The sequence below is a fragment of the Etheostoma spectabile genome, chromosome 13 (genome assembly GCF_008692095.1).
Source record: "Etheostoma spectabile isolate EspeVRDwgs_2016 chromosome 13, UIUC_Espe_1.0, whole genome shotgun sequence".
Lineage (NCBI taxonomy): Eukaryota > Metazoa > Chordata > Actinopteri > Perciformes > Percidae > Etheostoma > Etheostoma spectabile.
In genome coordinates, this window is record NC_045745.1 from 11275690 (window position 1) to 11287506 (window position 11817).

The window sequence follows — 11817 nt, forward strand, 5'->3', positions numbered from 1 at the left end:
GCGGACCTGGAGCGACTATGTGGCGATGTGTGCCGTGGAGGGGATGGAGACAAACTCTCGCAGGATGTTCTTGGCCGTCTCCAGATTGTTCTGGGCGATCATCAGGGCTTTCTGGATGTCCTGGATGGAGTAGCCCTGGGACATCAGGCATTCAATCTCCCCGTTCAGGGCTTGGCTTCCAGGGACTGCAGGCGGCGGAGGAGGCGGCGGGGCGGAGGTGGAGGGACCAGGGAGGTCTGGCAACGCTGCAGGAAGTTCCCGGTTTACAGGCCGAGGTCGCCGGTCCGAGTTGGCTCGCCGTGGGAGAGGTTTGGGGGGACGTTCAGGGTCGACAGCTGCTGCAAACAAACCTGGAAACACACGGGTGAGTAGACAACTATCAAAGAGCGGGAAAACATTGTGTTGGAGTCAAGATTACAGAAGGGTTTGGTGTGTATTGGTCCATTTGGCTTCCAGAGCAGTGAACACAGAGTTAATGCGCACTAGTAGATTGTGAATCTATGATTTATGGAAACGCTTAAAGGAGAATTCCGGTCAATTTCAATACGTAGCTCTGTTGTTTTTACATTTGGAGGTCTGTTAGTAGAGAGAAAACAAAACCAATAAGTGCTGTCTACACCGAGTTATCCTCCTGCTAGAGTTAGCACCCAACAGGCTTTAAAAAGGGCAAGTTTTAAATGTGTTTTTACCCTATGAACATGTTCAAAATGTCAATTAAAAAGGCCTTCCCATGTGCAGTGATTCCTTCTGAGTGAACATAGTGAATCTGACTGCTGTAGATGTGAAAGACATCCATTAAAGTTCTGTTAAATCAGCTCTGTTTAGTTCCTGATAAAGACATGTTGAATGTGCTGATTTTTTTTCGGGAATTAAGAGCTTTTTTTGGACATGTATACAACATATTCTGAATATATGTCTCAATTGTTTTTTACCTCAGTTTGTGATACAGCATCTTGCCGCTTGCAGTCAGATCTGTTCGTTGTAAACAAGCCAACAGTTTGCTAGGCGGGGCGGAGAGATGCATGGCCAAAAGAAACACACCTACTTCTAAACATTATTAAGAGTTGGATATCACCAGGTTTTGTGATACGCTTAAATCTCACCATCCTGACCCTGAGGGGGTTTAAGGAATGAAGGCTGTGTTCACACCTTCAAACAAGTCAGCCAGCAGCAGGAAACCTTTTCAAAAAAATATTTTAACGGCTGCATGTACACAGCCGTTAAAATATACTTTTTGCACATTATCTGTTGTTTGCCTGTTTGTTGGTTTGCTTTTTTCTGTAGAAATGCTCCTGTTGTTACAAGGGAATTTCCCATTCTGGGATAAATAAAGTATTATCTAATCTAATCTAGAGGAAAGTAATTTGCCAGGTTAACAGCTTAGTACAATTATTGTCTTTTTTGGAATAAGGGCAAAAAATGAAATATTATGTGCCTGTAAACATAGTCAATGATGGCTGGCTATTAGCTTTAGCCAAAGACGGAATAACCTCTAAGATGAAACGTTCGGGTTTTTGCCTATGTAGCCAGACAGCAGGAGGCACTCCACCTTAAAACAGCAAACATAAGGACTTGTAGAAATACATACTGGTGTTTACGTCACTGTCAATGCTGAGAGTGCAAAAGGGCCCCGAGGGGCCGCTGATATCTGACAGGGTTCTTTTGGTGGGGGCGGGATGGACGACCGGTCTGGGACAGTCATAAATCTCCTCCTCCTTGGTCTCCTCCTTCGTGACCAGGGGGGCCACAGCAGCTGAATGCTGAAGGTGGTCTGGAAAAAACAAGCACCTGTAGTCAATACACAATACGCAGTTCACATAAAGAAAATAGAAACAGAAACACCTGTACAATGTATGGCATTGTAATACAACAGCCGTGAAATAAACAGTACCTCCCGTACCCATGTTCACTTTATGTACTACATCTGTATTTATTGAAGTCATTCAAGAGTTTCTCTGATTTCCCAGGAATTATTATTATTGGTAAAACAGTATTACTGAACCAAATTCATCATTATGTGTGACCAGGAGGACACGACTTACAGTGTCATGATTGTCTAAAATATTAGAGTGCCTCTTCTTCAAAAAACTTACGTAGATTAATATTAGCAGCACCAGGGTTAGAATAGGTTTACGAATAAAACTGTAAAATGTTCCCCTTTGTTTCCCCTTAGGACAGTGTGAATGTTACCCAGGTCAGGGGCCTGTGCCGTCTCCGAGGAGCCGGCCTGGGCCTGGATAATACACATGGACTCGTAGACTTGGGGGTCCTGAGAGTCAATGTCATCCGCCTCACTGCTGGGAAACGGAGAAATCATTTGGAGTGATATTAATAGTCATTCTTTATGTCGAGTCCTTACACAAAATCTAGTCCTCTCTCAAGAAAAAGTCCCTGGAATTAAGATTAGGAGCAATAGAAACAGAATAAAGCAAAAGGTCAATAAAACAACCCATTTTTAGGTGAAAACTGTTTATCACAGGTCTGAATATATTATGACCAATATATGAACGGATGTATGGACATTTTTAGGGATATTTCAGTGGATCTAAAACACATTCTGATGACAAGTCTTTTTAATCTTTCCAACTCAAAAATATCACTAATGGTACTAAGATTTGAATGAATCCAATGGTACTGAATTTCAAGCTGCATCAATTTTGCATACACCCAGTGTTGCCGCTGCGTGTCTCACCGTTTTTAGGCTCGCACCATAACATACAGCTCTCTTTTTTTTTAAATTTCAAAAGCTTTTCCATACATTCTTCCAGTAGTCTTGACTCATTACATCGAAGCAACAAGTTGAGAAACATCGCTGCCTGCTTGTCAAACATTGCATTTGTGTCATCTCCTCTAAAATTAATTACTCAAGGAGGTGAAACGCATAAGAACATATTGTGTGTTTAGGAATGGGATCTCCATGGACAAACACAACTGAGGCTCCAGAGCCCTCTGGTGGACAGAACCAAAACCACTGCTCAGATACATCACGGCAGCAATTAGGCCGGTATTACTGCATGTACAAAATCCAGTTATGATTTCCCTTAAAAATGTGTAATATAGTCTAATCATCTCTAGTGAGTCATCAGTATCAGGTTCCTTAGATTGAAAGGTATCCGTACTAAAAGTTAACCCGATTTAGGATAATTCCAATCAACGTTTTTCCTGAAAAGTGATAAATTACATTAACTTACATTTCGTTGACATCTCAATGGAGTATTTATTTTATTTCTTCCCCTTTACAATTCCCATATGTTTTGGAACTCCCACGTTACCTCTCGCAGCCCTTTTTTCTGAATCTTTCAGGACCTGGGGAGTTTTTGATACTTCCATTTCCACTGGATCGTATTGGATCCTAGGGCTGCGCAATAATAGGAAAATATCTAATTGCGATTATTTTGACTGATATTGCAATTCGATTCACAATATTGGAGGGAATATCATTCTCATTGAAAAATATATATACAAAAATTTTTAAAAGATTGAAGTGTGATTTTTTTGTGAGGATCTGTACCAAACAAATATGTTTTCTTTAGTCTGTAGGATACGATTTGGAGACCGGGACGTCTCTGTAGCACCCCAATACTTCATTTTAGAATGGTTTGACACATATTTTACCTTTCAACAAATATTGCGCCCCCCCTGCAATTTGGATTTTGCGCTAGTCCATATTGCGATTTCGATACAATTGCGATTAATTGTGCAGCCCTGTTGGATACACAGCATTAAGCGGCTATAGCGTGACCTACATCATCATTTCTTATGTGCTGTTTGACAAGCAAAGAAAGGAGATTCAACACAAAGTCGTTGTACAGGTCTTGCATATGTGAAAAAAAAGTTGGAAGCTGTGCAAAGTCTTGCTAGGTTAAACCAAAATTGTTCTATTTTATTTTAATTGTTAGGCCTAAAAGTTAGACTCATAGTTCTATGGCAATTCTCAACACTTTGGCCCAAGGGCCAAATTTCTACACTGAAACACTTGATAAATCTTTTTCTTTTAAAAATATAAACAAATTCCAGGACAATGGATGTCCACGGTGAGCATTTTCATCACTCCCGGTTACCTGATGTCATTGTGGTGGTTTGCCTGGGCCGGAGGCGGGGGCACCAAGGAGCCTGTTACGACCCAGGGGGCACCGGAGGCTGGGAGAGAGGTGGGACTCATGTACTCATTCTCCTCACAGTCAGACGGCGGCTTCTCCCCGCTCGACACTGCTGATGCTGGCAGAGATCTGATAATATATAGAAAACACAAAGCATGATGGGATTGTCTTGACTTTTTCCATTTGTGGTTCATAAGAAGGTTCTGTCATTTTTAAAAGATCTGAGGTCACAAAAACACACAAAACGTAGGCGTGGAGGTTCAGTCTTGACTATACTGTGATACAAACTCACTCACTCCCAAAGCTTTCAGCTGTCTCCCCCAGCCTTCTTCAGACAAGGGCTATTGGGGAATAGCTAAGTTAGGGAATTGAGTTTAGAGTTTTTATTATCACAGTATTTGCATCCATTAGTAAACACAGACTTTAAAATGGACAAACTGATTACTTTTGATGTGGTTATACTGCATTCCATATACAAGTACTTTCTGTACTCTGCACCTAAGCATAACTTTTGGAAAACTGTATTTTTTGTTTTGTTAAGAAGACGGGCAATTTTTGTGTATGTGCATTTGTCTACTGTATTCCAGCAACGTGTAAAAGGTACTTAAAATCCAAACAGAGTAAATGTCAGTGTTAGATGCTGCACATCATGCCCTATATTGTAAAAGATCTGACTCACTTCCTCACATATTTATGGCTTAAAATGGAAACATCATATTTAACAGCTGTTGCTAGTCTGTCCAGAACAATGTGGTCACACGATGACTTAATACGAAAAATTGTAAATATACTTTTGCCCTATGGCAGCATTACTTGAGCTTGTCCTTTTACAGCCATTTGTTCTTCCTTCCTGATGTGACCAGAACTACCTATCTATTGCTCCTCCCAACAGCAGAGCGCCGTACCTTGCAGTCAGGCAGTAGATAGCATTAGTAGCTGCTTGGGGTTTGCTTCCCTCTCCACTTGTTCCATTGCTCTGAGGAGTGGAGGACAAGGCCGACAGGGCCTTGGTTGCCGGACGTGGGACCATGTAGTTGGAAGCCCAGGCGGGCTGGTCGGGGGTGGAGGGCAGGGGTCTCCTCTGGAATCTGGAGTCCTGGCCCACCAGGGAGGGGCGCTCTGGGGGGGGAGGAGGTGGCAGCTCTCTTAGGGCTGGAGGCGGAGGTAGTGGCTTGTCTCTGTGAGTGGCTGCAATCTGCCATGGAGATAAGAGTGGATGGTGACATCGTAGACAAACATCCTTCTTTACTGATAGGGAGCTCATGTTGACTGTGTTAGTGCAGCTGTCAGTAGATTAGAGATTTGGTAAGTAGGCTTGACCATCTAAAGGCTGATTTATGGCTCTGCAGAGGCTTGGTGTGTGCATTGATCTTTTTAAAAGAATAGCAGGGCTGGCATGTGTGTGTGCATGGAGAGTGAGTGGTAGAGCAGGTGAGAGAGTGACAGGGATTAGCTTCGGAGCGAGTACCGACTCTAGAGGCAAAGTGGGAGAAACAAAGAGTCTCCCCTGTAATTTCTGACCACGGTCAGAAATCTGTAGCAGGAAAAGTTAACCCTCTCCTTGATTTCTTGTTGGTCATGGAGAAGGAGAACATCGGAAATGAGTAGGGGGGTTGGTGTAAGGTTGGTATCTCCAGGTACATACTGTATGTACGTACCTACGGCATCAATTTAACGCAGATGCATTCATCGGCCCTAACTCCCTGTTAAAACGCGGTTCTTCTCACACACACGCTTACCTTGGCTGTGGCTCCCTGAGCCTGAACGCTGTGGGAGCTGGAGGGTCTCTGCTGCAGGAGGTCCAGTCGCGGGGGCACCGGAGGCAGCTGAGACATTGGAGATGGCGGGCGCTCTACCTGCAAACACACACACACACACACACACACACACACACACACACACACACACACACACACACACACACACACACACACACACACACACACACACACACACACACACACACACACACACACACACACACACACACACACACACACACACACACACACACACACACACACACACATTTAGAGAGGTTTCATGGCACAAAGCAATGAGAGTTCAGTTCCACTACTACAATCTAACTAATAGCAAAGAGAAAGTTCAACAGCAGCCAATTTCAGTCAGCAGGGACTAAGACGATCCCACATGGATTCCGGAGAATAAATCTGTGCGTCTGTCCTGACATTTATACCTTTTGTATGTGATCCTCTTACCTTTGTGCAGGCCAGCCTGCTCATGAGAAGGTGGTCCTCCAGGCGATCGTCGTCTTCCTCGTCATTGGCGGCAGCTTCTGCTCTGCTGGACCCCTGGAAACCGGCAAAGGAAGCCACGCTGGCCTTCGGGTGGAAGGGGTCCACCACGATGGGCTCCGTGCCTTTAATTTCACAGCGGCAAAAGGGGCAGCCTTGACCCTCCGACTCCTGATACATACACACAGAAAGCAACGTTTAAATGTGAGGGGCCTTTGTCAGACATGAGACACTTTATTTTTGCTCCAACACTAACTACAGCTGTACGTGTCTCTCTAACAGCGGGAGAGCCCAAAGGGAGGAACAGGGAACTTTCAAACTACCAATAAGTAGGGGTGGGAAAAATAATTGATTCTTAGATGCATCGCGATTCTCTGTAGAACAAATCAATGCTAAGTTAATATGATAAGTTATTAATTAATTATTGAAAATGTACTGTCTCCAGACATGTACAAGAGTGACTGAAAGAGGATAGGATAATGGACAACAACGTAGAGTTATGCAAAAGTGCAGAAAAAAACACAAAAATACGTTTTGTGTACACATACACATTATCTAATAAGACACATAAAATAATTAGGCAGAACACAAAGGCTGATCTACTTTATCACATTACATCAGACCACCTCATGTTTCATGTTCTAAGAAGCCGATTCTCCACCTTTAAACATGACTGAGCCTCTGATATAGAAGATCACTGTGAGAGGAGGCGACTTTCACAAGCATGTTAAAGGCTTAACCATGGAATGACTACAAAATAAAAACCTCAGGAAACAAACATTTAATTAAAACTTGTGTGACACATACTGTGTGTGTCAAAAATTATTTAAAAATGGTTGCATCGAGATGCATCAATAATTGGTTCAGAATTAAATCGTTGGCCTCTTAATAGGAAGTGAAGAAGTGAAGGGCATATTGACCACGTAACAACTACTGAAAGGGCTGAATCTCACCAACAGCAGCTTTACATTGAAAAACGTTGATCTTAAGAAAAGAAAAGTAAAATAGTTTTAATTTTTGGATTAGTAAGTGAGAATGCCATTTCTGTTATGACACTAAGAGTAACAGAGTTGCGCACCAATGCTTTTACTTATGTTTGCCGTGCATAGTCTGTTACAGCTAACACTGGTCAGGTGATTCGTTTCCTCCAGGATCACAGGTGTAAGGGGCGTGGCCCTGAGAACAAAGGGAAGATAATAGGCTCGTTCGAGATGAACTGCGCCTCGCCTGTAAAGTGGACGAGAGCATCTGCAGCGCGGGGGGCGGGACAAAAAGCTGTGGTAAGGTCGGACAGTTTCCAGCCGATCCACCGCCTTCAGGCTGGACAGGAAGTTGATGAAAACACTGTGGTGCGATTCGATTTAATAAAATTAACCAGACCCACATACCAGCTGGTACACAGTCTCCATTGTTTTAATTATGACAGAGTAGCTGGCAAAGTGCTCTACATGCATCTGTTGCTGATTTTATAAAAACACACTGTAGATGATACGTGATCTGATCAGATTTAGTCTCTCTGACTTCTAAACGTCTCTATCAGCCACACAGCAGGTGTTCTGACAGAATAAGTCTTAATCAGACAAGAGCAATTAAAATCGCTCCGATTCAAAAACGATGAAAAAGTTTATAAAACGTCATCATGTTGTAAACCAATCAGGTGTTAATCAGCTGAGAAGCCGGCGTTTCCAGCATGCTCTGGGTCCGCCTGGCTCTTGCAGTCGGTGAAAAGCCGCCGCCTGCGCTCAAACTGCGACCGCCTTGCTCTTGTGAGATTTCCGTTGCCCACGTGTGCATGACGTCAGAGCAGTCGGGATCAAGTCGGACACAAAATCTAACCGGCATGCAACGGCGCCGATCGCCGGTGATCGATTCTGCGCAACCTGGCTCATCTCGAACGAGCCTAATTGTTTGGGGTGGGGGGGGAAAGGGAAACGCTTTTGGAGGTAGACGGAGAAGTTATGTAGCCTTCAGTCGAACGAAAAAACTATTTAGCTCCTTTTGATTTTACCTCGTCCGTGTGATGTGACAAGGAATTCAGCCTGTTGAGGACAAAATTATTGAGCAGAGGACTGAAACACAACCAAGGCCAGATTACCAATTCTGCATCCGGTGAGTTTGATTTTTTTGGTGTTGTGGTTTCTTTTCCCATTTATTGCAATGCACTACTGGCTGTTGCTGATTCAAAAAAAAAAAAAAAAAAAAAAAAAAAACTTATTTTATTTGTTTTGTTGTTTTTGGTTGGACTAGCGAGGGGTTCTTTCGAGAGGACTTCTTTGAGTTAGACAAACCTTGAGGACATTAGTTCTCTTAATGTTAGCCATTTAGTGCATTCCCTTGTTGTCAGTGAATTTCTGCATTTGTAAATCGATCATGGTAACTCAAATTCCAATTGTAAAAAGCTTAAAATTTAAGATGAGAGTGGTAGAGCGGTTGCCTGCCAATCGGAAGGTCGGTGGTTCAATCCCTTGCCCTGCAGTCCCACGTTGCAGTGTCCTTGGGCAAGACACTGAACCCCGAATTGCCCCCGGTGCTGCGCATCGGAGTGTGAATGTGTGTGAGTGTCTATCTGATGAGCAGGTGGCACCTTGTATGGCAGCCTCGGCCACAGTGTATGAATGTGTGTGAATGGTGAATGTTTCCTGTAGATGTAAAAGCGCTTTGAGTAGTCGTTAAGACTGGAAAAGCGCTATGTAAATACAGAACATTTACATTTACATTTATGCCCTATAAGCAGCTGGTAGGCTTCTATTGTGAAAGTTTTATTGACGCTAGCTTCACAGTGATCCAAAACATTTGCATGCAATAAGGAAGCAAATGGAAAAAAATTACAGAAGTTTCTGCTTGTACTGATTTGAATTACTGCTGGGGAAATGCATGTTATTCTGAATAAAAGCCAGAAAACAAATTGACATGGAGGAAGTTTGCTTTAGCAATAAACGGCATCAAAAGCAAATTTAAAGAAGAGATCAGATAAGAAAAAAAAGGGGAAGCTTCCTGCTAAATTACGGGTAAGTAAAGTCAACAGTTGGAGATCTCATGCCAATCGATGATTTTAAATTATGTTGACGTATATATTATATGAAGTTTAAATTATTAAATACATATTTACAGCAGTGAGGAAGAAAGATTGACTGTTTGGATTTACAGCGCTGCCAGCAAACAAAGCAATAACACTTTCTAGTGTGCATGCAGCCTCACCTGCCAGGCAGTCAGACAGGAGGTGCACATCAGGTGTCTGCAGGGCTCGATCTTCACATCCTTGTCGTTCTCTGCACAGATCTTGCAGAGCTGGAAAGTGGAGCCCATCTCACAGTAGAGCTCATACTGCTCCTGCAGGGAGAAAGAGGAGACACAGGTTGTTTATATGATAAGATCATAGTTGTTAACTTACGAGTCAAGTCATTTTCAACCTAGAGGGTTTTATGTATCCATTGCCTACAGTGTATATTGTAGAAATACATGGGGGCACTGATTGGCCTTGATGCTTCTTTTGCAGTGTGAATACTACAGTTGTGTTAAAACAGCATTTCTGAGGCACAAGCAGCTTGCAGATGAGAAACGAACAAGGCCCAACCTGAGTAACTTTGATGTGGTCCTGTGGAGAAGGTTCACACAGCCCTGTTAGGTCTGGGTTCTGTGTACGACCATCTGGGAACAGATAGCTAGAGAACCAACGCACATGTAAAAAGACACACACATACACACACATATTAGTATCACAGTGTAAGGTTTCTTAACTTAGCCGTAAAGCCTAAAACAATGACCGAAAATACGCGGAAACCTTCTGTTTCTATTAATTTAAAATATGGATTAGAGCCACTTTAAAATCAAGAATCCCCGCCTCGGCTGAATGGTGACACGTATTTAAACTGCTCTCACGTCCACTTGATGTTGGCTTTAAACATTAAAATATCTTATTTCTGTGTCACACTAAGCTGCATATTTAGCAACTTATTTGTAAAGTGATGAGTGTTTGCAACATACTGAAGATATGGATCAAAAGTAAAAGAAGGGGACTGTGCTGCAGGAGGTGTGAGAAGTTTCTATGGACATGTTTTATGTTTGTATCCTCATGTCAACCACTCCAAGTGGACAACAGCTGCTGGCCACCACCAAGGAGCAAGCTACAAGCTTTTACTGCTGCCTTTCAGTGGAGGAATGTTTGATACTTTAAAGATATATTTTCAGTGAAGCAACAATATGCATGCTGTAATATATGACTGCAAGAAAATAAGTTCTCCTACGTGCTGATTGTTTTTATTTATTTTTTTGAGTTTTTCCTTCTACCAGTGATAAATCTCTACAGGGTACACCATGGCTTTATCTGAAGATTCCCTGTTCTGATCTGTAGTGTAGTCTGTTTTATATCTATGTTTAAGAGCCTCTTGTCTTGATACCCGGTTTCGTTATTTGCAATTCTAGCAATGCAACCAATACATGTTTTGTACCCTAAAATGTATACATTGGTGACACTGCGTTGTAGTGGGACTCACAATCCCTCTCTGTATCCATCAATGAGGGCTTGAAAGAGTGGTTTGTTATGGGGGATGGTCTGCAGGATGTTCCCATCGGCTGTCACGTAGCCGATTGCCCACTGGCCCAGCCGAGTGCAGCTCAGCCTGAAGATGTAGCTGAGAGAGAAAACAATAATCTCAACCAATAGTGCAGACTGGCAGTTTTTTTTAATTTTTTTATTATTGTAACAGTATGTTTAATGCAGTTGGGAATCCCATCCCTCCTTAAACCCATCCAAAACTTTAAAATCATGATTCATGTCTTTGTAAGGGCTCGTCTGTGTCTCACCTGCCAGGTTTGTGGATGAACCTGTGCAGTCGAGCCTTGACCTCGTCGTAGGTTAGGAAGGCCATGTACCCCGGGTGTGTGACTGCCAGACTGTTCCAGTTCCTTAAAAGAGATGACCATGGCTACACAACACACAAAACAAAATCCTAATTAGATCGCAACTTTTGTTCTGCTTTCTTACCCACATTTTTGATTATTCAGACTAGGGATGCTAATTTAGATTTGATTTTATCTGATGGCCAATCCTCATTAACTGTTAATAGAGAAGCAGCCAACTGAGTCACAACCCCACCCACAAACGCACCAACAATGCAACAAACTTGTATTACTCCTTAAAAGGAAATTATATTAATTGTTTAACTGATAGTACTAATCAAAATTCTATTTGGTTAATTATTAACATCCCTAATCCAGACAGGAATTTGATTTGATGAAATATTTACAGTAACTACCACCAAAGGCAGGAAATATATTTTTTTAACTTCACACGGCATATTTTTTTGATTCTCTAAACTCTTAAATCCTCCTTACCTGGAAGAGCCTGGTGAAGATGTCAAACTCAAAGACAGAGATGTAGTCGTTGCAGGTGAGGTCGATGGTGGATTTGAGAGCCATGGCCTCCAAGCCCGAGCTGATGGGGTGGAATTCGTGGAGAGCCT

At 42.6% G+C, this 11817-nt stretch overlaps 1 protein-coding gene across 2 annotated transcripts; it reads right to left on the reverse strand.

Moving 5' to 3' along the window:
• Nucleotides 1-6: 6 nt before the first annotated feature.
• Nucleotides 7-11811, reverse strand: LOC116700199 (E3 ubiquitin-protein ligase CBL). Of its 2 annotated transcripts, none has more exons than XM_032533190.1 (12): nucleotides 11690-11811; nucleotides 11159-11280; nucleotides 10849-10986; nucleotides 9930-10017; nucleotides 9554-9685; nucleotides 6320-6526; nucleotides 5840-5956; nucleotides 5006-5295; nucleotides 4062-4229; nucleotides 2191-2294; nucleotides 1589-1771; nucleotides 7-350 (listed from the first exon to the last, which is right to left on the reverse strand). In XM_032533190.1, the coding sequence occupies exons 1-12, from the start codon at nucleotides 11771-11773 to the stop codon at nucleotides 16-18; spliced, it is 1968 nt and encodes a 655-aa protein (XP_032389081.1). In that variant the 5' UTR covers nucleotides 11774-11811; the 3' UTR covers nucleotides 7-15. The 2 variants fall into 2 exon arrangements, with proteins under 2 accessions (XP_032389081.1, XP_032389080.1); XM_032533189.1 differs by having other exon boundaries at nucleotides 2191-2297.
• Between the last annotated feature and the right edge of the window lie 6 nt (nucleotides 11812-11817).